This window comes from Catharus ustulatus, chromosome 22, assembly GCF_009819885.2.
Source record: "Catharus ustulatus isolate bCatUst1 chromosome 22, bCatUst1.pri.v2, whole genome shotgun sequence".
Classification (NCBI taxonomy): Eukaryota; Metazoa; Chordata; class Aves; order Passeriformes; family Turdidae; genus Catharus; species Catharus ustulatus.
Genome location: NC_046242.1, coordinates 8,981,210 through 9,006,822, shown reverse-complemented (window position 1 = coordinate 9,006,822; position 25,613 = coordinate 8,981,210). Strand labels below are relative to the sequence as shown.

Below are 25,613 nucleotides of genomic sequence, written 5' to 3'. Positions count from 1 at the left end.
CCAGAGGGCAGATATCTGCCTGGGTCAGTGCCATGGGAGATCCTGCTTCATGGCAAAACAATTGCTCATAAAAATTCCATTTAAGTTACTATAACTTAACATTGTCCAAATGAAAACCCAGAGGCTACAGCTGAACCCCGGGTGACTCTGTTGAGTTGAAGGGCATTTTTTGTCTTGCCTTTTTTTTTTTTTAATATTCATTGATCTGAACAAACATAATAATCACCATCTGTTGTGAACACAGTTGGAATGGAAAAAAAAACCCACACAAAACAAAGAAAAAAACAGAAAGGGAGGATCACATACAAGACTGGTGTAAACCAGCATAATTCCTCTGACCCCAGCATATCTGTCAACACTCAGGTAAAGTGCTTCATTCAATTTCTGTCTGAAATTGCTCATAACATTAAAAATATACTTTAGCCAAGGGGTTTTGGTCTGGTTTCTTTTGTGATGCAGGGCTTCTTTCTGCTTCCTTTTGTTCTAATGCTCTTGTACACTAAGTGGAAAAGGATCTCAGATCTTGACATCCCACTTCACTAGAAAGATGTCACAGGCAGCACCATCCCTGCCTCTGCCTGCAAGTCAGGCAGTCAAGCACCTCCTCAGCCCCTGCACTACTGGACTGAGACATTAAATAAATTCCCTCTGCTCCTACACAGAGTAAAAACAACAAAACACTGGCAGAAATGTTTAATGACTCAGTGCCACAGAAAATAAATGGCTTAAAAACATAAGTGCTTTTTGGGAAAGCAAGCTCTCCAGTGCTGGAGAGGAGCTGAAGCTGTCTGGATCCTTTCATCACTGCAGGTACCTTCACCAGCATGTGTCCAGCATCCTCATCATGGAGATGTCCCAAGTGTTTATGATCCCAGTCCCTTCCCCAGGCACCTGCTGAGTCCTCTTGCTGAGCTGGGGGAGCACAAGGAACCCTGCTCTGGGTTGTTTTTGCACATGCATGAGGTGCAGGCAGCTGGAGACAAGGTAGCCCCATGGGTGGAGGGTGAGCAGGACACACCATGCCCATGGTCACTGTCAGCATCATAAAACCAGCATCACTGAAGCCACAGGTTTACCCAAAATCCAAAAACTCCTGGCTCATGGGAGGCATGGACCAATTCACAGCACTCAAGGATAAATCAGGGAAAGAGGCTTTGAAAAAGAAGCCCTGTCTTCATGTATTATGTATTCTTCTGCTTAGCTATTCTTCTTCTTCTTGCAAAATGCTTAGAAAACTCCAGTGCTGCTCATGTGAGCAGTGGGGCTGGAGAGACACAGGACAGGCTGGGTGTGGGTGTCAGGAGCAGCCCCAGCACCCCTGAACACAGCACTGGACAAGGCCATGAGCAGAAGCTATGGCAGCTCCACGCCTCTTACACAGCTTGGGACACCCCACACAGTGCAGAACACCACAGCATCTCCACTGACCAGTCAACAACACGGGGAAAAGAGCAGCAAAAATACAGGTGAGATTCTCCATCAATCACATGAAATGGCAACAGATTAAAAAGAGCTGGATATTAAGCTGTCACTAGTACTTTTAAAAAAAAATCCAAACCCACACCTCTAGCCTCCCAAGTGCCACCTTACTTCCGTTCCCATTTCAATGGAACTTCTGCAGCCACAATCCTGATGGTACTAGATAATAGTATAGACCAGGATGAAACTCTGCAAACAGAGGGATTGATTCTGAGCAATATGGGAATTTTTGCTGGATTTGTAGTGTTTATCTGGGTTCTGATGCTAGACTTGAAGTGGAAAAGGATCTCATATTGCTGGAGCAGGAAACAAACCGTGGAAAAGCTCAGATGTGATGTAGGATGAAAAGCAATTGGTTTCTATCTCTGGTGACTTATGAATTTATTACAGCATTCCTTCTAAAGCATCTCACACTGATCTCAAGCCTTCATGTTGTCACCAGTTTCCTGGACAAGCAGGATTATTTTGGTATTAATCCTTCGCTAGATTTAGCAGTGCCTCAGACACTGAAACTCCACATGAGAGCCAATCTCCCTGATTCTCCACCTGACTTCTCTTGGCTCCCTCTATGAGTACTGGTAAGTATTTCTAAGCCCCTGGCATCACTCAGCCCCGGACAATTAGCATTATTTTGTCCAAAAGGGCTTTAAGTGCATGCTAGTGTACCACACCACCATTCGCAGTGCACTCATCAGCCTGACAGACGGGGGTTACATTACCTACTACTTTATAATACAACTATTATACACATTTTTCCTGGATAACACTAAGCCTGAGTCTTTTGCAGTCCTCAGGGAGCCTTCTCACTGATGAGGTGGATCTGGCTGTAAAAGGCAGAGTGACCTAAAATCAGAGGCTTAAAGAGTTGCGTAACCTTTGAAAGAAAAAAAATATTACAAATTAAATTTCCAAATAAACCAGAACCTCAAGGGAAGAGTCTCAGCCTAGTATTTGGGAGCCATTGCCACATGTTTTCAGCTAACATTTAATGTAGCTGGAAAGGTAAATCCCTCTCTCAAGGAAGAATATGGCCTTTAGGTTTCCCATCCCAAGGGATTAAGAATGGAGAAGAGGGTTTATTTGCATTTACATTTGAAAATGCAGATACTGAAAGAAAAAAAAACAACTCTATGGTAATGTCTGCCCTCAATTATACTCTGCAAAATCAAGAAAGTGGACATCCAGATAAAACATTCAACACTTAAAAAAAAATCACCACAAAACCAACCCTAAATTTCCTTACTTGATGTTTTCATAGCACATCCAGGATGTACCAGTAGGTACAAAAAGTCTTCCTGCAACCAAACAATATCAACCATATGGGTAAAGCCTAATTCTTTCATTTGGTGGCCCAGGTTATTTCCTGGCATCCAGCAGCAATGCCAAAGCAGAAGTTTCCCCACTTATTCACAACCCAACAAAGTCCCAAACATTACCAGGTCAGGAGCCTGATTTCAGGTTGATTTGGGAGCTTATTTGCTCTCTGCTCTCTCTAGAGATGGGGCAAAGGAATCTACAATGGTTTGCCATCTTTGTGCACCAGGAAAATTAAAATCCCCAGTGAAACATGAGTTTGCTTCTGTTTCTGCATAGTAGAGTGAACTTTATCTTGTTAACAGATGAGCACAAAAGCAAAATTCACTTCAAGCTCTCTGTTTTCACAGGGATATTGTGTAAAAAGTACAAACAACCCAGAAAGAAACGGGGCTGTCCTGTCCCTTAGTCCCTCTTCAAATACTAACTCCGTCCCAGCTCTTGGCACTACAGACGTTTATCAGCAGCAGATCTGCCTTACCCAGGGTACCACACAGGTATCATGTCTAATTCCAGGGGCAGATTTGAAAAAGGCTCTTGGAACCACTGCTCCCCCTCTGCATCTATGGGCTGAGAGAGCCCAAGCCCCAGGGAGGCACTGGAGGGTTCCCATCAGCTCAAGGCAACGGTGCAACAACACAAAAGCTGAAAATGAGACTTTACGTACATGTACGCACACCCACAGACACACGGGGAAAATTGCTATCCCTTATGCTGGTTAATTATATATTATAATAGAATTAGAGTAAACCCTCCTCATTATCTCCTGGTTCAGCCCCTGCTCCTCAGCGAGCTGACCACATGCTGCACTGATGCCAATAGCCCTTTACATTAACCTTTATCTGTGCCTCGCAGCTTCGCTGTTTGCTCTGTGGATAGCACTTGTTTTGACCTTGTTTCTGGCTGACCTTTCATTGAAATATAACATTTGTAGCAGTCCTGGAGACTGGCTCGTCTCCCGTGGCCTTGCAAGCACCATACATTTTTGTACAGGATCTAAAACACAGGTTGCCTTGTTTGCAGTGTTCCTGGGACCCTCGCTTGCCCTCCGTCCTTCAGAGAGGCTGTGACACAAAAAGAGAGTTTACTGTGGCTACTGTGTTCAGTTATTAAAAGGAAATCCTGAGAGACATTTCATTATTATAATAATTATTATTATCATTATAATTATTATTATTACTGTTTTGCACAGCGGTTGTCACAGAGAGACAATCACAGCCATGAGCAGAGCACCGAGTGCCCTGGCCGTGGGTCTGGCAGCAGCCAGGGCACAGAGCCCCCCAGAGCAGCCTGCAATCCCCAAATGGAACTGCAGCGGATCCCAGGGGCCCTCCAGGACTGGGATTCACTGCTGGAGGAAGCAGTGTACTGCTGGATGTTCAGAGTGATGCTGTTTAAAGCTGCCTGTGTGGGATCCTGGGTTCCTGCAAGCAGCACATCCTCAAGCATCGCTGCCAAGTCCTGACTCCACTTGCCCTGCGGGGACAAAATCATCTTCATGCACAGGAGGAAGCTGTGACCTGCATAATACCTTCTCTGCAAAGTAAACCTGCTCTACTTTAATTTTTTTTTTAAGAAAAATAGGGAAATTAACCCAGAATAAAGTTCTCCTTTGAAGGATTACAGAAAAATCCATCAGGAGGAGGAAGTGTCTTTCCAAAAACGACAAAGTCCCAACTGCCACATAACTGATTTGACACAGCAGTGCAGAGAAGACAGTAATTCATACTCCTAGGAGCACAGGGAGTGCAATTTAAGAGAGTTTCCTCTTTTTTCCCTACAGTAATAACACAAAGTGACAGACAGCTTCCTGGTTTCCATCTCTGTGCATTCCCTATGACCTTCCCCACCAACTTGCATGGGGGCTTCGGTGTCAGAGATTAAACCTGAAAATCCCATTTGCGAGGGAAGGTCCAGGTAAAATTATGCTAAGAAAAAAAAATAAACAGAAAAGATGAATAAAGAAAGATTCACTGAATCTTAGCTCAAAAATGGCTGAAGCTTCAAACTTGGCAAAGTGAGGTATTAATAAAAAACTAATAATCCCCTAAGGAGGATCATAAAAATGATTAAGCTAAATTCACAAATAAAGGGCACAGAGAAATTTGGTTCCTGAGAACTTCCTCTACAAGCACACTGGACATGGGATAGAACCAGTGTGGCTGCTGAGAGGTGGTGGTGGCAGTAGCTGAAGATGTCACACACCAAGTGCCCCGGGAACAGAGGAATTTGCCTTATCGAACAGATCTGGTGCTGGTCACACACATCCCCCAGCTGGCAGAGCACCCCTGCCCAGCTTCACTCTGCCCACAGCAGAGACACAAACCCCATTGCTGGGGCTGGTGACACACCAGGGCTGGGAGGAGCTTCCATGTGCCTCCACCTGCCCCCAAACACCCACCAAGGGCACAAGGTCCACAGAGACCCCTCCCAGACCCCTGCACACACAGACCAGTCAAGGCCACTGCAAAGAAATGCTCTGCTGACAAAGAAAAATATTTGGGTTTTTATTTTTTTTTCCACTGACCCATACTTCTCCTGAGACATGAAGCTTAAACAACTCAACATTTAAGGATCATCAACGAAAGCCATAAATAGCTGTATTTTAAAAAATTGCTTTAACATTTCAAACCCTCAAATGTCATCCAAAATAACTGCGTTCAGCTTGAAAAGATGGTATTTTTCACTTTGCAGATGTCCAGTGCAGGGTTTATGTCTCGCTTTCAAACAGCATCATTTCAGCCTTGCACTGGAAACTTCTGTCTCAAGAGAGGCTTAGTGACAGGAGAGGAAGAGATGCTCTGAGCACAAGGAAACCGAAGGCCATGGCATCCTGTCCTTAGGGCCCGGGAGCCCTGGAAAGATCCTCTGGGTGAGGGAGGGACACAAAAGCCACCAAGCACTTCCAGCAGGAGCAGAAGGAATGAGCAAAGCCCCATGTGGAAGGGCAGTGAACCTGCTGCTGTCGTATGCCCTGCTCCTGCTGCTGCACTCCCCTCAGCCCCTTCCTAGAAGTGAGAGCATCTGCCCTTTAAACAGGGCTCACAGCACCTGACCCCACACCCACCAAGCAAGGCAAAGCAGGGTGAGTGGGATGGTGTGCCAGGTGTTGGGGTGAGATGACCTTTCAGTACCTGCTAGGTTTTGAAAAGGCTTTTGATGTGTTAGATCCACCCCTTTTTTAATACTATGAGGACAAAACTGCACTTACGAGGGAAAGGAGCATAAAAAAGGTAATAAACATTTAATGATCCAATAATTGGTTATATCAGAGTAATCACTGTTCAGTAATTAACTCCCATTCCTGCTTGCTCATTTGATATCTTCTGTACCTTTGATAGGTTCCTGTGAATATCAGCATTCCTCAGAAACTCTTACACTGAAACCTTTTGATGAAGCTAAAAAGCACCGACACCATTAATCACTGCACACGTCCCAGTGGCTTTCAGACTCCATCTGAGACGGGGCCTTTCCTCCCTGCACGTCGCTCCTCAGCAGCCTTTAGCACAGCCCCTTGGCCCTACAATTTGGGATTTTCACCCTTGCTTCTTCATGTTCCCAGAAAAATGAATTAGCTGTACATTTTCTGTGCCAAAGGGTTAGGGGGAAAGCACACCAACATAAAATTACATCTTGAAAGATAACAAAAAAATAATTACATTGCAGTGTCACGGAAGAATACAGGGAACAGCTGGCATGTTGTTGCAATGTAAAACTAGAATTAAACCCAGGTTAGTGTCACTTCCAACTAACTGCCCACAGTAAGCAAGAGCAGACAGGCACTGCTTTCTGCCACAGCCTTCCACAGCCAGTCCTTTCTCACCCCCAGCCAACAAAGCTCTCTCTCTCTGGGGAGAGCAGAGTGTGCTGGCACAGCTTCATCTCTACCATGGCAATGCCATCACTGCCCAGGCAAGAGGGCAAGGGCTCTCCCTGACAGAGGGCCCAGATGATCAGCTTTATCCAAACAGGTACTTCTCCTGCCCTGGTCCTAAATCTAACCAACTGTGGCAAGGATTTTGAGACAAACTCATGTAATGAAAGGAAGCTTCATTAATGGTCTTTAAAAAATGTATCACACAATTTACTTCTCTAGAGTAACAGCTCTGTGATTTAACTGCTCTAAGTTTGTTTAAGAAAAATGATGATATAGAAATGCTGACTCCGAGTTTTTTTCCAAAGTAATAGATATCATTGCCTGCAGGGGGAAAATAGGAAAAAAAAAGCAGCTAAGTTTGAGTTACTCTCTTCAGGGTGGATTTTTATCTCTATCACATCAATGCAGAGCCAAAGTAAATCCATGGTATTTCCTTATAGTCCACATTTCTTGCAGCAAGACATTTGTTCAATCAAAAGTTCTTTCTTGAGACAAATATCTACTGAACTTAAAACTAGTCAAGCTATTTTCTTCCTTTACACTATATTTATGAATTCTTTACCTTATATTTATTTTAAAATGCCACCATTTTATACCAAATCAGATCTGCTGCTTGCAGTGGAGCTGCCTTTGGCTGCCAGGCTCCGAGTATGAGGTGGTTTTCTTCCAAAACATACACACACCTCCATCAGCACAAACCACAGAGCAGTAACATCTGCTTCAAAGGTTTTAAAAATCAGGGGGCACAGAAGAAAAAAGATGTTCTTCAGAAGTCAAATATTCTGCCCCAATTGTCAATACTATACAAAATGCTGGTATTGCAAAATTGTATTTTTAACTGCTGCTATATAAATTAATGGAAGTCAGTTAGCTCAAGGAATGCTGATATTGAACATGAAATATCAAGTTAAACAAAACCACATGCATGGAGCAGTCAGTTCTGCCCTGCATGGGCCAGGGGGATTTCCCAAAGCACAGTGAGTTGGAGCCACAGCCTTTGCAGATCTGAAGCAGAGGGATTGTGAGCTCTTTGTATGTTACTCATGCACTTCAAGGCATTAGTAGTGATGGGAAGGGAGGGAGACAGGGGAACAGATTGAAAGGGGCAGGAAAATTAGAGAGAGCTCCTTGCCATTAATGGAAAAATAACTACAGAGTGTAGTAACAGATTTCTCCTCTTTTGTATGCATAGGAATATTTATTTAATCAATGTTCTGTAACAAAACAGGCCTCTAGTGAGCTATTGTGGAGAGAGAACTCCATTCAGAGAGTGGTGATTTGAATCTTGCCACCTGTTTAGCTGGTACTGGAGAAAGCAGCAATATGGGATGGAAGGTGTCTGCTCCAGGGAGAGGAGGAAGCACCCTGCAGAAGCTTTCCAAAGTGATTACCCAAAGGAATGCCACTGCCAGGGAAATCATGATGACTCCACACTACCAGGACTTCTGCAAACAAAGCTGCAGAGTTCCTCATTTCCCTTAGGGAGGGATAAAATTCAGTCCCATACAGGAGAGACTTCTGATGCTGTGTGTTACTTCCAGAACCAAACCTGTGCTTGAATCCAATCTCATCCAGCTGAGGGACAGAAAAAAGCTTTTGACAAATACAGGCTCATGCCAGTGAGTTATTTCAGTCTCACTGTTACCAGTGGTCCCCAAGCTCTCTGTTGAGCTTTTCCAGCATGGCCAGGGATGCTCCAGCATGAGGCCACATCCTGCATCCCAAGGCAGAGTTTGGAGCATGTCTAGGCCCTGTAGCTCCAGGAGCTGTCCCACCAGACTCAATCTCCTGAAGGCCCCAAACAAAAAAAACCCCAAATCACTCTCCCAAGCTTCCCCTCAAAATAAAGTATTATTTAGAAACAAGCCACTGCTAGGGAGCTTCATATTAAAGATATGTTTCTTCCACACCTTATAACATCATGCTCCTGACTGCACTTCAGCATGTCCTGATTTAAAGTGCACTGTGCTATGGTTTTTAATATACTCAAACACTTTCTTAAAGAGGGACTGATTCAAACATCTGCATAAGTAAGTCCTTAAATAAAGCCCTGACAAAGACCCACAGCAAAACCTGGGGATATCAGTGAGAGCTTCTCACCAGACTGTTTCTTTCTCCCTTCTGCACTGTTTGCTGCAAAAACACATCACATACATGAACTTTGTGTTCACCTTACACAAACCTTATGGTAAAGTAGCTTTGCTCTTAAATTTGCTACACAAGGATTAAAAATCCCCTGCATTTATTTATTTTTATAGGCCAGCTAGTACCAGAGATATACCAGTTTTATGACATATTATACCTGCAGACCCTGGCATTAATGACAGACCTAATTTGCTTATCACCATCACAGTTGCCAGAGTTAGTAATACATCCTTGAACATTTCTTGTAGGCAGAATTAGAATTATCTTCCCTCTTCTTCAATGGATTTAAAGACAGATATTACATAAATAGCCGTGACACCCACCACAGCTGGGACACATAATTAAAACTGAAGCAAGCCATAACTAAGCAATACCAACTTTTACACACTTAATAATGGCAATAGTATAAAGAAAGACAAAGCATTAATCAGAATTTCACTGATACCCTACACGTCAGATTTCCTTAATGAAGCTGGCTGTTGTCAGCAATTTTAAGGCAAAATTAGAGCTTTATTTAAAAAGGTGGTTGAGAACAAAAAAAGTGTTTTCAGTTATTTAAATTAGTCTTCTAGGCAGGTCCCTGCTACATGTGTACAGGCACTGGTGCTTTATTGTCCTACCATGAAATTATGTCGATATTTTATGTTAACCACTTACTATTTGAGCACCCTGCAGATGCTAATTAAGTAGCCAGGCAAACTCAGAAGAGGGACAATATTGTTAAACCTATTTTGTGGACAGAAAAACTCAGCTACAGCGAAACTAACACTCCAACTCAAGGTGATCCCTAAGCACGTATTTTGACTTCACACTAAATACTACCTCACACATCAGCATTGTCCCCACATGCCTGCTCTTCTCAAATCTACACTGTGAATGCAGCAGGTCCCCTGAGATGCACATGGATCCAATCCCAAATCCATCTCTGCTCAGCACAGCCCTGAGCAGGTGCTCACACAGCCGTGCTGGAATGGGAAGGGAGCGACTGCTTCAAGGTTACCAGGGATGACTGTGCCTGCACACAAACCAGCCCTGTCCCCCAAGGACCAGCTCAGCATCTTCATCAGAAATGTGTTTGCTTGAGAGAAAAGAGGTAGCAAAGAGCTGCTGTGGAAGCCACCTAGGCAAAGCCAAACACAGCAGCAAGTGCACGTGGTGAAGGTGGCCATAGGCCAAACGAGTGCCCGTCTGCTCCGGGGTGCCAGCCAGGCACAGAACTGAGCAGGCTGCAAAAAGTACAACAAAATGCAGTAAAGAAACTAAAAAAGAAGGATCTTCTTTATGTGTATTATCCTCCCACTCTCTAGCGTTCCCCTTTAGATGGTGTAAAGAGCATGAGCATCACTTCAGGCTGGGGACAGGCTGCGTGCCATGTCTGTGCCATGTGCATCCCATGATGAGAATGCTGCACAGGCCTTTGCTGACAGAGGTGCTGCAGACCTCCAACCATCCCAGAAAAGCCACACCTCAAACTGTGAAGACAGAAAAAGAGGTAAAAGCTGAACAGATTGCCCTGTACTCCAAAATGTGTGGAGCTGTGCAGTGTAAAATGAACACAAAACAAATACACAAAATGTTCAGACTAGCAGCCCAGCATGGAGGACTTAAAAAAAAATTCCTTAAATTTTCAAAGCAAATTTTGTGGAGTTTACATTTACATTGTGGGGTTGTAAATGGCATTTCCTGATGAGATACCTTGTCAGTGTATGGTGAGCCCTGACCAATGTGATGCAGGGTGAGGTGGGGCCATGGCCCTCAGACAGAGCTGCAGCTCACACCCTGCACGAGACACCTCCTTCCCCACGTACTGGAAAGGATCTTATATGAGATATTTTCAATAAATAAACAAACCCTTCCCTAACCTGTAACATAAACCAACACACTGCAGTGCAGCCTATCCCCATGAAAACGTGGTGACCCACACTCTGACACTGTAATCTAATCCTTGAACTAAAGACAGTTTAATGCCTTTACAAATCCATATGTTTTCTAATACCACCATTGCTGTCAGCAGACTACAGGAGCGCCTCTTTGAAGATGGAAGGAAAATGACAAAGCACATCATTGTGAAGGCAATTATATGCTGCAGTAACCATTTTACAATGGCCCATATGGGCTGTATTTCAACAACACAATTTCCAAATCTGCCTTAGCAAACATATATCTCCGTCCCAATCCCAGGTAGATTTTGCAAAACAAAATAAGACTGCAGCCAGAACAAATTGAAAATATGGATAACAGATGTAAAAATATGCCAACACGGACACCAGAGCAATTTTTTGTCAGAGTACCAAACAAAGAGAGCAGCCACAGCAGACCTCACGAGGCCATTCACTGCAAAGCTGCCCATTCAAGGGACTTAGAGACCTGGGTTTATCAGAAATCTGATTATACACCCGTGTGCTCTCCTATGCAGCTGCCCAATTCACTGCTGCAGCCACCGACCCATCCACCCCCAGGGAGCACAGGCCAGGGAGCTGCAATCCCAATTTAGCAGCTAAAATCAGACATGAAGCAAGGCTGTGCACGCTTACTCCAAATCCTCCCTGACACCCAGGACCAGGGCCTAAACAAAGAGAAACAAGGAAAGAAAAAACAACCAAAAAACCCCACAATAAACTCTTGTCCTTACCCCTGTGATAGCAGCTTCAGAGCTTGCTCTGTTTGCCTTGCTGCCTGAGCTCTGCTGTGGTAGCTGGGGCCATGCCACCACCCCAGCATCACCTCCAGCCCCAGGGCTGCTCTCTGCCTGGCTCCTTAGGAGGCACAGAGCAGTGAAACTGCAGCTCCAGCCCAACATCTCTCCCTCCTGTTGATGGAGAAGCAGGAGCCAGGGCTGAGGAACAGCCTTCACAGGGCAAAATTATGCAAAAGCTGTACTCTGGTGAAAAGGGAGTTTAATTGTGCTTCTTTCCAGTAGTCCTCTGCAGTGGTTCATTGCTTTTGAAGGCTTTGCAATGGGTACCTGTTTTGGGATAGCTCTGTGCCAGTGTCACAGTTTTGCAGGGGCTCTGTGGCCACACTCTGGCCCTGCAGACAGGATCCAGGCTGCAGAACACCAGCTGGACAGCCCTGCATATGTCAGTAGCAGCAATAAAGACAGGAACAGACATGAACATCTTTCTCCTAGAAGTGAAATAGTGATAAAAAAATGCCTTAAGCTGCCTATAACAAAGACAGGAATGGTAAGGTGAAAACTTACAAGTTCATTGCTAATTCATTAACAACAAACTGTCTGCATCAAATATCTTACATTTCAATGCCAAGGGCAACAAGCAAAGGAGCACATGCACAGCATGGAGCAAAAAATCACCAACACAAGGCAAACATGGAACTGGGTATTCAGTAGCCAGGTCCTGCAAAGTGCATGATCCTGTTCTTGTCATTGTCAGCTTCTCAAAATGATCTAGTGAATCTGGGCAAAAGCATTTCAAAGACTTTAATCCATGTGAAATATTACTTCCTGGAACTGGAAATTCAATCCTTAGCAATAAAAACAAAAGCACACTCATAAATGCACCTTTCAACTCAGCCAATATAGCCATATTTAGGCTCGTGCTCTTTCAAAAAAATCCTTTACTCATTAATATAGAGTAAACTTGAAATGATTGCTATAATTGCAGTTAAAAAATTAATCATGTTTTGAGATAAATGCAGATAAAAGCATGTTTTACTAATTATCTTTTGAAGCTTCTGCTCATGAAAGATTAAAGGTGGAAGAAAAGTTGTTGAAATATTGAAGACAAAAAAATCCTACCATTTGAAACCACTTTGAAGCCATGTACCTATGTACCTCGTATGAGTGATCCTTAATGTCCAGAGGTACTACAAAAGGAGTCTTTAATTCAGAAGAAGTCTAACAAAACATGCCAATTGGAGTTTTTTTGCCATCAGCTCCCAGGAAATTGGTGCATTTAGCAGCCCCCACTCTGCAGAGCTCCAGCCCACAGTGGGATTTTCTCATGGTTCATCCCCAACTGGGACAGAAAACTTCAAGCCCGAATTCAAAACTGAGTTCAAGAATTTCAGGCTTCATTGAGCCCCCATAGTATCAACCTACTTCTAACTAGTTTTACATACCCAAGCAACCACCTGAGGAATCCACAAAAGGTAGCACTTTTCCCACTCAGGGAGGAAGAGCTGGAGGCACAGACATCTGGGTTTAACAGGAGACCCTCATCACCAGCCACAGGGTTACTCACAAGCCACATGAGGACTTGTTCCTGTCCCCAGGCCACTTAAAGGAATGCAGGTTATCTGGGGTGCAAATAACCCAAAAGCAAGGCTGGCATTTCCATTCACAGCCCTGGAACTAACAAGGCAAATAACTCCCTTCCTGCTCCACACCACCAGGTTTGACATCAGCAGTTTGCAGACTGAGCGTTAATTAGGAGAGCAGATCTATCGACCACAGGCTGAAATGGATGTCCACAACTCCACTGGAAATGTTTTAGGCTTCTGCAAATTGAAACAAGTTGAAAAATATTCTTAGGTAAAATTCCTAAGCAACTTTACAGCCATTTCTCAGACCTAGTATTTCCATCAGATCTGAATTGCTGCAAAAGTCTAAATTTCAGAAGTTTGCGCCTGCAGCATGACCGAACCAAAGCCTGTTGTTACAGGGCAGTTTTCAAAAGCCTTGAACTGTGCTCAAAAGCTACAGAGTGTCAATGTCAAGGACTCTTCAGTGCTCTGGAGTTTCAAGAGTCAGGGCAGATGTGAAATGGAGCAGCTGACAGCTCTTTGCTAAGGGAAGGGTCCCCCTGGAAAGGACATTCTCCCCCAGCAGCCCCCTGCACTGCATTTCTCCGGGCTCCTTTCCCCTCACCCTGCACCCTGTGCCCATCACAAAGCATGGGGACACCAAATTATCCAATTCTACCCTTGCTACAAACCTGAGCAGGGCTAGGTAAATGATTAAATAGTTGGGTTTTTCATAACCACACATCCAAGGAAATTTGCCAATGTCTTTATTTGCATATCTGGCAGACTGCCCCAGACAACTAATACATAAGTGACAGCGTACAGGTGTATTAGTTTAGAGTTTGCCTTTAATCTAGAGGTGTCAATTTGCTTCTGTTTTAATTACATCCATCTTGATGTTATTACAACCTCATGAAACTTCTTCATTATGTGAATGGCTATAAATACATACACATGACAAACAGTTGTTATAAATTTTCTGGTTCAGCAGTGGAGGCACAATATCTTAGCCCACACATCATGTTCATTTAAATTGCAGTTCTCCCTCTCCTCTCTACCCCACTCCATTCCCTTCCTTCTCTTTTCTTTCATCCAATACCAAAATATGTTTTCCCCCTACATTTTCTCTAATATTTACTAGTAGCAGCATCCCAATACAAACACTCTCAGCTTGGGGAGCTGTTTCAGCCCACGTGTGTCCTGGGCTATGCCTCTGAGGTGTCTGTCATTAGGCAAATATAAGGAGATTGCACTGAGGCCTTATAAACATGCAAAGATCCACTTTTGTAGCTACATAATTCACTGAGTTTTTCAATACACATTCTATGGTTGAAAACTTGGCTAATCCATCCACCAGATGTATCTTTATGATCCCAGAACTCATTAAAATTTACTTTTTTTCCCTCCTTTTTTTTTAAAGTCCAGCAGACTCAGCTGTTGAGGCACATTAATTGCATTTTTTTTCCATAGTTAAAATGACTAATGCTAGCAGAGTCACTGCCTACAAGCACAATAGCCAGACAGTAAAAATTAGTAGGACTTCTAATCGTTCAGTAATATCCAAATCCCATAAAGTTAAGAGAGGCAATTTGGTCCTCTCAAAACAGATGGTTTTGATTTTCAGTATTTATTTTGAATTTTCTTTAAGGAGAGAAAAGAGAGGAGAAAAGACACAAATTCACACCAAAAGATTCTATCCAAAGGTCAAAGTGCCCTTGACATGCATTAAACCCCACGACACCAACGGAGTCACAACATAAATCGTCCACAGCAGCAGCACTTCTTCTTTTGCCTTCTTACCACTCAGACCCCTCGAGGTCAAAGCCACTTTCACAGCCTCAGCCCTCCATCAGTACCCTCTGTGATGGCTGTCACCCTGCCAGCCATCCCCTACAATCTGGGGCAAGCTGAGAGCGTGTGTTACCAGCTCTTGCAACAGCAGCACCTCCCAGCTCCTTCCCCTGGGCATTCTGCAAGCTGGGCAACAGATCCCAGTTTCTGGAGGACCCTTGGGAGACACTCATGGTAACCTCTGGAGGCATGTGGTACAAAGGATGTGCAGGAGACAAGAGGAAGGTGACAGAAGTCTCCAGGAGCCAGGTGAAGAACAAAGCCCCATTGCTGGCAACAAGTCAGGTCCTTTGGCTGCCTCTCTACCATTCCCAGCATCCATGTGAGCAAGGAGCCAGGTGCTTCAGCCACCTAGCCTCTATTCCCACCTTCCACAGAAGTAGATGTCTCAAAAGAAAAAGAAATTAAGCAGATTCTCAGACTGAAAGGTCTCGGGTCACTTAGGACTTCCAGAGAGAAAATAAACAAAAATCAGTGCCAAGAGCAATTATCACCATGTTTGTAACTCATCTCAGTCTCAGAAATAGGAAATGGTGTGCAAACAACAAATCATGGACTGTCAGAACTTGCCAGGAGAGAGAAGTTTAACCACACAGGTTCTGTACCCAAGAACCACCAAGTGTGGTCATAGAGAAGTCAGTGGCAACAATTTCTGTCTCACTGTTCCACTTCACAGGCAAAGGAATTAAAATGCATTTAGTACATCAGGAGGGAGAGTGAGGAGGAGCTGTAGGACACTCTAGAGCAACCTGCAAGAGGGCTCCAAGGATGGGTGTCCTGGGAACCCATTCCTGCACCCAGGGAAACAGGCATCAGTGGCTCTGCAGTTCACTGACAGGAAAGCAGGTATCTGCACCAGGTATTACCACTGTTACACCCTCTCCTCCAAAACACTGTTCCTCTCACAGCCTACGACAGAAAAAGGCTTCTCACAACCTTTAATGAATTTGGTCTGGATCTGACCACTACTTAATTTCATGGGAGTGTAAAACATGTTTTAAAGCCTGATATAACAGTTAGCATTACTTCACAACACACAAGTACCTCTTTCAGCCACCCAAATGTTAATCTAACCTAGAACCTCCTGGTGCCTACCTCTAGCTGCTTCTAGTGCTCACTGTCATCCTGCACCATCCACACCATCCTGCTCCAGGTGGTTTCACACAAATGATGCTCAGCACAGGCCTTGTCCCAAAGGCTGAATATGTTTGCCTCTTTTCATGAGTTCATTCAACAAAGTACAAGTCCAGGCTCATGTCTGGATGGAGAGGATAGGGTGACAGTAGTTTTATTCTCGAACCATTAAGTCTCCTTTGGTACCAAATAAAAGCATGAAAAGAGACAATTTTTAAGAGCACTAATTGAAGAGGAGAAGAAACTTCCACTTTATAAAGCTGGCAAACACGTGTGAGACAGATTAAAGGGTGATCACTCCTGGAAAGAACACTGAACTGAACTCCTGCACAGCTCTAACTATTCCTATGTGGAGTTGGTATATCAATCATGTCAGTAATATGTGCATCAACCAGCATTACACAATCAGAAGTTCAGCCAGCCAGGAACTTGGGCACATCAGACATCAACACAGCTCTGCACATGTCCCATGCCTTTGTCTCAGGACATTATAAAAACAGCAGGACTGAGATGCACAACAAAAGCCAATTAAATCCACATGGAGTACATGTACCATGGTCAAATCAAACCTCATGAGTAGAACCTCACAAACAGAACAGTATTTGCAGGGCCAAGGGATAATCCACTTCTGCTCACTTATTCCACCACTAGTGCACAGAGAATGACAGAACCAAAACTCCTGCCTATAGTATTTACCAGACTATAGCCATAACTAACCCTTTGGTTAAAACCTTCTCTCTCCACCACATGAGTGTGTGAAGTTCAGCAGCAGTGTTGCCAAGATACAAGGAGAAAAATCTCAAGACATTAAGGTAACACACTATTTAAAGGCAAACAGTACAGCAGAGCTGAGCTGGGGATCTGACAAATTGCCACTGCACGTTCTGCTGTTACAGCAAAACAAATCCCTACCTGCATTAGCCATTCCTCATTACTTACAAAGTGGATTTTCATATTCATTTTACAACAAAGGAGTTTAGAGGACTATGATGTTCTGAAGTGGTCTTCACCATGGCTTGGCATCGAGTCAAAACGACAACAAACTGACTACACAAAAAATGCACGCAGCTGGTAATTTGTGGCACATACAGAGCCAAACCCCAACAAGAACACAAGATATTGAACTGATAATGATGTACAAAAAGACAGAGAAATGTTGGAAGCAATTTTCTCTTGCAGAACCAAGGCAACAATGCAGCTCAAGTGCAAGAAAACTGAGAGTTAAACATTTCCACATTTCACCCTGCAACTTCCTAACTCCATTACCTTTTTATTAATTGCATTTGAGACTTCACTAAACTTGAGCTTGGGCTATTTTTAAAACCTATCTGACTCAACTTATTGTTGCTCAGAACAAAGATTAAGCTTCTAATTTAGCTGCAGATAATTACAAGGCTGCAGGTCAGACCCCCAGTGTAATCTGGTAGGGTGTCCCAGTCAAACTGATAGGTGTTCAAGAAAACCTCAAAAAACAATAGTAGCAGAGCTGGGGGAAAGAGGGGATCATCTTCAGTGAGACAGGAATCTTTCTGCCTTCCTCTCAGCTGAAGTTACCAGGATTAATGAATCCTCAAGTAGGGACACATTTGGTTGAGTGTCTCCCCTTGGTACTGACAGCAGGGCTCTCACCAAGGAGCGTTTTCATACACAGCAATGGATCTTTCCTGAAACTTCCACTTTTGGTAACAACATCCCCTCCTCCAGTTCTCTGTGTTCCCATACAGTCCCTGCTATTTCTCTATTGATCTCAGTGTTGTAAGTCAATCTTTCAATTACTCAGACCCTTGATGCCTTTCTGACAATTTTTTTGCCTTTCCCTAACGATCATTTTCCTTCCAAGTTCCTGATCCTTTACCCTTATTTTATACAGCATAGAATCATGTAACTGTTTAGGTTGGAAAAGGCCTCTAAGATCAGAGAGTCCAACCATTAACCATCAGCACAGCCAGCCCCAGTGCTAGCCATGTGTCCAAGAGCCACATCTACACTTCTTTTAACTCTCTCCAGGGATGGTGACTCCACCACTGCCCTGGATTTTACATTCCTTCAATGCCAGCAAAGGCCCCAGATATTTAATCAGAAGGGCTTACTTACTCCCCCAAACAGCAGGAAGGAAGATGCCAAGGTAAGGGAGGATAAGGGTGCCTTTTGTCTTTTGATGTGTGGCATATTTCTTATTAATGCTAATCTTAAAGAGCTGTGCTAGTGGAGATTAATTGAACCACATTCATCTAAAAGAACTTGTCCTTATAGTTTAAACTCTTCCTTCTTCAACTCAAGGCTATTGTGCCTCCTACTACCACCTATGGGAATGGCAAAAATCCCCACCTTCCTTACATGGTTACCTTCAGGAGCTTAAAAGAATATTTACGCAACAATCTCAATCCTTGGTCGTTACCTGCCTGAAGAGACAGCTTCAGCTCTCCAACAGCTACTGAAATCAGCTAGGAGTGCCTCACCTCCCAGAAAGGTACCAGGCTTTTCCACATAATTTTAAAGTATTTTTAAAGTATCCAGGTACCCAAATGATAGCAACACATTTCAAACATCACCTAGACATTCCTTCTGTGGAATATGCATCCTGCTGTTTTCAGTCCCACTTTCCACTTGAGTTGCTGTTTTTTCATGTCTGCTCACTGAGGTTTTCATCAAGATTGTCAGCTGCTCTGTCAAGGTTATCTCAAAATTTAATCTCAGGTCAGTTCACCGTTTCCTCTAAATACACAGTGAAAATAATAAATGCATTGCTTCATATGATATCCCAGTGTCACACAAAGCCTAATGCCTCTCCTCATCCCCAGATATCTTCATTTAGTTACTCCCTTCTCTTCTCTGCTGGTCTAAATCTGCAGACTTGCATGTGCAAACAGAGACTGGGACAAACACCTAAGCATCTAAGCAGTCAATAAACACAAGAAGGGCCACCAAGATTTGCTGACAGCACTAAACAAACACCTGATGTTATGATGCTGCTATGGCAAGGCAGGAAGATCAAATTCCTTATGAAATATGAAGGGATAGAGACAAGGCAGAACAAACTTGCTTGAAATCTCAAAGAATTTAAGCAAACAGGCTAATCAGGCCAGCTAGAAGATTGGTGAAAAGAGAATGATTTGGGGAGGAAAAGCACACAGCAAGCCAGCCAAAGCTTCTGCTGTCACACAGCCAAGCTATTTCTATTTTCAGTGGGCCATGCCTAGAGATGAGCATCACACACCAGTTATTAAAGCAAATTCCTGCATTCAGATGCATACACAGAGCCACACTGTCAGTGCACACAGATACACAACTGAGACCACAGGATCTTCAGAACCTTCCTGCTACTTGCACATTTTGTTTCTGTAGTGTCTCTATTTTAAAGCCTAGATTATCTGTTAAGCTTTACTCCATCTAGTCTCATGCTATCTGTGCAACTTGTGAAAGTGCTGCAGCCAACATCTGCCTAAACCACACAAACACCCTGGAACAATTGCTTAGAAATCATTTACACTAGTTGGATGGAATCATCTGACACAGAATTTGAAGCTCATTAAACAACTCCTTGACAAATATTTGTCAGCATTTCTCATTTGTAATTAATTATATTGGGCTTTACCTGACAATAATTTAGTATGGTCTCAAAACAGACTAATGCCTGTGTGCTGAACAGAAATTAGCTCAGCAAATGCAGAGTGAGAAATTATGACAGTTTTATGAAACAAGAATCCCCATTTAAATGCGAGTCCCCCGCTTCCCACCCCACTTCTATCTGTGCTTTATAAATATCTGTGTCCCATTTCAGGCTTGTCAGATGAGCTGCCTGAGTTGAAGCTAAACAAACATCCGCAGAAAAAACTCATTACCTTACTCAGTGTTCAGAAAACCTGAAACTAACTGCTTACTCCATAGGGATGGTCAGAGCTGACTCAGGAAACATAAAGTACTTCCCAGGCTTCAAGCCATCTTAACATTCAGGTCAGATTTCCTTTCTCATCACAGCAAACCATCTTCACCACAGCACGTCAAAAGCCATGTCACGTCAGTCTCCTGCCTGGACACCTCTGTACCAGGGGGTAGGAGGGAGACAAACATCTTCCTGAAATCTCACCTCACCAGAGAGCTTGCAGAAGCCTCCTTGCCAGCACTGCCAGAGCACATCATGGAGAAAGTCACTCCAAGGGATTGATTTATCACATTCTGAGAAATGACCTTTCCCTGTCAAACCCGTGTCTAAAATGCTCACCTGGGTTTGGAGAACCTCATACCATTACTGCTGGTAACAAACACACCACCAGGGCAGCACAGGCTCCTCCAAGCTGGGAAAAGCACTCAGCTGGACAAGCCACCAGCCACACTAACACAGAGTGTCTGTGCCTTCCAGCTTTTCCAGGCTGGGGAGGTCAGGGCAACAGCTGAGTGTGAGTAACTGCTCTGGAGTGAACCACAGAGTTCAGTCCCAACAAGGCCACTCACGGGAGAATCTTGTGAATCAGATCAAAGTGTCAGACCTCATCTCAGCTGCTTTACTACAGCTTAAGGGCTGGTTTCTGAAGGTCAAGGCTCCAAAATGCTCCCCAGCGTAGGGGACAGGCCCATATTGCACACAGCTACACTGAAATCTTGCAAGGCCAGGCGAGGATCAGTCTGACCACATCTACAATGACACTGGAATTGCTGAACTGCCACTCCAAGAAAGAAAAAATCCACAGTGAGATCCCACTGTCTTCACTTAACTCCCTCTTCTCCTGTGTATTCCCCACACAAACATTAGAGACATCAAGGTATGGGGTGCCATAAATGCAGACAGACAACCAAAAGCAGATGGCCTCTATTTCAACACCAAACAATTTACACTTGAGAAGTATGAGAAGGCTACTGACACCCGGACAGAAAAGCAGTTCCCACAATGGGAGCTGGGTAAAGTTTTGCTTCAAGGGATGGGAACTTTTATCATCATGACTACAACAGATTGGATGACTCCTCCTGACATCACAGTGGCACAGGATCTGTGTTCTTGTGCAATACCTGTGTCCCTTTGCCATCTCTAAGCTTTACACAACCTGGTATTTTGCACAGTTTGGGCTTTTTCAGTCACCCCAACAGAAAGCAAAAGCATTTAGTAGAAGACAGGTGAAATCAAGCTGTGTGGGAAGTTCTTGCTCCTTTTTTTTGCAACTTGATACATAAGAAGGTCCTGGGGTGACACCTCACACACAGCCAACCCACACCCCTGCAGCTGCAAGGATGTCCCCAGAAGCAGAGAGCTCAGCCTTGTCCCTCCATGGTGGCTGTCCCCTCCTGCATGAGCCACCTGTGTCCCCTCTTCTGAGCCGTGGGCTTAGATCCTCCAGTGGGTGAAATACTCTGCACTTTCCCTCTCACAGTTTTTCACACCAAGCTGACAAAACACTGTCTCTGCACCCTTCCAGCTGTGCTAAGCCCGACAAAAGGCTGAAGTTCAAGCAAAAGGCACGGGCTCAGAAAGTCTGGTCTACATTCAGGACACGAGTGTCTTCTGGAATCTGGGGAAAATCTCCATGGCCTCCAACGAGCTGGGGGCAGACCCATATCATGAGGTGTATGAACACCAGGACACCTCTCCACAGCACCTCTTGACTCAACTCAAACACATTAACACCTGAACATCTCACCAAGGCTGAAGTATCTCACTCCACCAGCCACCCACAACCTCCTCACCAACACCACAATTACAATAAAAACTCCAGGCTGCTACATGCAACACACAGAGCAATTCCTGCCACACTGGGCTTGTGCCTTAGACACCTTCATCTCCCTCTGATCTTCAGAAACAAGTTTCTCAACGCACACACGGAGCTGCAGGAAAAAGCACCTAACAACGATTTTGTGACATTATTTCTTAACGCAGCATGAAATCGTTAGGTCAAAACGTGCCACCTATCACATGAACATTAAAAGTATGTCAAGTCTCAGTGTTCAAGCTATTGTTTTATCTGAACGTGATATTAGCTGGCAGAACTGGGTAATCTGTGCTCCTTTTTAGTGATACGGGATTACAGGAGGATGCAAGTAGTAGCCATGCTTGGCTTGGCAAAGAGAAGAGAGCACAGCAATTTTTTTCAAGTTGAAAATAAACAAATAAGAGGTGAAACAGAATAAAGATATTTTCTAAAATACCCTACCAAGTTCTAAACTTGCTCTTCACTTCCTCTCCAAAAAGGACTACAGCCAAATTCTCAAATCCTTATCCCCATAAAAATGCTTAATGACACAAACTAGGGCTTTGTTTGAGGAAAAACAGAATTTTGTCTGAAACAGAAGCATACAAATTTCTCGCCTGCCAACAAACACGTATTCACACTTTTGGTCTCTCTGGTTTGAGCAGGACACTTGTGGATGGGCTCACCAGGTGAGAAATGGTGGATAAACAGAGTCTGGACATTACCTCAGCATTTGTTCCTTATTGCTTACATGAGTCTAACACCAACCATGTGGAGGTTTGTCAGAGTGAACAAATCCTCCCTTAATTACACCAAAGTTCTGTCCGAGGCACAGTGTGGATGGATACAGGTGTAACCAAGGACAAAATCTGGCTACAAATCAAGAAACAAAATAACCCTGAAAATACCTCTAAGAATTCCTGGCTACATATTTAAACATCTTAAAAGCTACACAGTTTTTTTTTGCTGTTGTTATTGTTTTACAATCCGCTTCACCTCCACATTTATTTTGACAGTTCATCATCGTTCCAGTTGTGACTCCAGTGCACATAAACCCAAATGAATGTGCATTTCACCACAGCAAACTTCTCCTGATCAGAACTTACAAACAACAAAGCCCTTCAAGCACACAGACTGGAGGTCCCCTTCCACGGCAGCATCACCACCACGAGCCTGACGGGGCTGACAGTGGCTCCACGGCCGCGAGTGGGCGGGTGGGGGAACACGGAGAGCCCAGGCCGGACAGGGCGGAGGGAAGCGACGCCGGGGAAGCCCCGCGGGGCTTCGCCTCCCTCCGCCCGGCCCGGCCTGGGCTCTCGCAGCCCCTCGGCTCGCAGCGGGGATGACTCGAGCCGCCCAGCGCGGGGCCCACTCGTGACATGCCGGCAGGGAGCGCGGCAGGCCGGGCACCTCACCCGCGGCAGCACCGCCAGCGCCACGGGAAACACGCGCGGCACCCCCACACCGCGGACACGAGTGGGCGGCCCCGCCGGGCCACGGCGGCGCGAGAAAAGTTTGATCCGTGGGAGGGGAGGCGAAGGGAAGGGGAGCGCCGCCGGGGGACCGCGCACAACTGCCCGCTCCCCGCGCGGGGATGGCCCCGGCCCCGCCGGCAGCGGCGCGCAGGGCTGCAGGTGTCGGCGGCAGCAGGGAGAAGGGAGGGCAGCGGGGCACCCCGGGGACCGGGAGGGGGCGGCGGGACCGCCCCCGCGGGCACCCCCGGCGGGCCGGCCCGGGGACCGGGGGCAGGGGCGGGGGGGTGTCCGGGGGGGCGCCGCGGGGGCTCCCCCGCCGCTGCCCCCACACAATGAGGCGCACACAAAGCGCCGCCGCTCCTACCTCCAGCGCCTCGAAAGTGACGAAGCTGGACATCGCGAAACCGTCGATAATGTCCTCTTCGGCCGAGGAGGACTCCCGCCGCTTCCTCCGGGGGGGCCGCGGCCGGGACGGCGGCGGGGGCCCATTGTCTTCCTTCTCCGAGCCCGAGGAGGAGAGCGCGGCGGCCCCGGGGCCGGCGGCCCCGCCGGCGGCACAGCCGCGCCGCCCGCCTTTGGCTCGCCGCTCCCGGTCGCGCTGGGACCGCGATCGCCGCTTCTTCCGAAGCCCGTTGCATCGCGCCGGGCCATCCATGTCTCTCGCCGGCTCTCCCTCTCGCTCTCGTCCCCCCCCGCCCCACCGCAGCCACAAATCCGGCTCCCCCGGCGGAATAACGGGGGAGGGAGGGAGGGAGAGAGGGAAGGAGAAAGGGAGGGAGGAGAGGACAGCAAGGGGGTGGGGGGGATGAAAGAATCCGAGTGCGGTTCCACCACCACCAGCAGCAAGCACCAAATGTAAGAGATTCCTATAAGCGAGCCAAGGAAAGTAATGGCTGATCTCAGGTCGCCTTTGTAAAAAAAAAAAAAAAAAAAAAAAAAAAAAAAAAAACACGGAGAGAAAGGAAAAAAAAAAAAAGCCTCACCAAGCAGGCAATAAATCAGAATAGCGGAATGCTTTGATCAAGGGGCTGGGAGGGCGAGGATCTTCGAAAGAGAGGAAAAAAGGCTGAGAAGAAGGGGGGGAAAAAAAATAAAGAAAGGAGACCCGCTGGAAGGAGGGAGCTGAGAGTATTTCCTTGCACAAAATTTATTTTCTTTCTTCCTTTCCTCCCCAACTAAAAGAAGTTCCAGGGGGGAAAAAAATATATTTGTAGATGTTCGGAACTCCCTTTCTGTCTGCGTGTGTGTGTGTGTGTGTGTGTGTGTGCAGGGAAGGGTGCAGCCTTCCCCTCCCCACCAACACGCACTCCTCTCCCCCTCCTCCTTTATCTCCCTGGATCAAACACAATAATAATAATAACGATGCATCCAGATGCAATTTTGCAATTTTCTCAGGCACCGACCAGGGATGGACTCGGGAGTGGAGATCAGATCCCAGCCCGGCCCCTCCAAAAACAAAACCAAACAATAAAAAGAAGAAAAAAAAGGAAAAAGAGAAAAAAGGGGAGGAAAAAGAGCCCCAAAACACGTCCACCCACCCCAGCTATTAATACGGATCAATCATGGCAAATTCATCGTATTAATTGTGGCGAGGAGGGGGGTGCTGGTGGTGGTGACAATAGATCCGAGCGGAGGGGAGGCGGCCCCCGGGAGCGGCGGCGGCCACAACAACACGGCGGGTGCCCGGGGCGCGGCGGAGCGGGCTCGGTGCGGCGGGCTCGGTGCCGCCCGGGCGGTGCCGGTGCCGGTGCCGGGGGGCGCCCGCCGAGCCCCGCGCGGGGCGGTCGCGGTGTCGCCCCCAGCGGCCGCGCGGCCCCGCGCCGCTCACGTGACCGCCGCCCCGCCCGCTCCCCGCCCGGCGGCGCGCGAAATGCGGCGCCCCCGCCGCGCGAAATAAGGCTCGGGCATGCGCGGGGGGCCTGCGCGGTGGGGCGGGCGGCACGCGCTGTGACACCCCCTCACACCGCTCCGCACAGCTCTGCCACACTGCCCCGCACAGCCCCGCACACCGCTCCGCACAGCCCCGTCACACTGCCCCGCACACCGCTCCTCACAGCTCTGCCACACTGCCCCGCACAGCTCTGCCACACCGCTCCGCACAGCTCTGCCACACTGCCCCGCACACCGCTCCTCACAGCTCTGCCACACTGCCCCGCACAGCTCTGCCACACTGCCCCGCACAGCCCCGTCACACTGCCCCGCACAGCGCCCCGCACACTACCCTCACACCACCTGCACACCGCCCCTCACACCTCTGTCACACTGCCCTCACACCTCTGTCACACTACCCTCACACCGCCCCGCACACTGCCCTCACACCGCCCCGGCTGGGCGCGTCCCGCCCTGTCCCGCCACCGCTCCGCTCCGTCCCTCGAGCCGGGCAGGGATGTCCCCACGGGAACAGACTGGGAGTCTCTTCCTCTCTGGAGTTGTTCCTCTGTCACCTGCTCGGGTGGC

General features: G+C 46.4%; 1 protein-coding gene across 2 annotated transcripts in view; it reads right to left on the bottom strand.

Moving 5' to 3' along the window:
- The window catches only part of AUTS2 (activator of transcription and developmental regulator AUTS2), a 757,798-nt gene extending 733,761 nt beyond the window's left edge, over nt 1-24,037 (bottom strand). The window contains exon 1 of one of the 2 annotated variants that reach the window (XM_033078074.2): nt 23,521-24,037. In XM_033078074.2, the coding sequence (XP_032933965.1) occupies nt 23,521-23,811 (291 nt within the window). In that variant the 5' untranslated portion in view covers nt 23,812-24,037. The remainder of the gene's footprint in view (nt 1-23,520) is intronic. The other variant, XM_033078075.2, reaches the window with a different exon arrangement.
- Nucleotides 24,038-25,613: the final 1,576 nt, after the last annotated feature.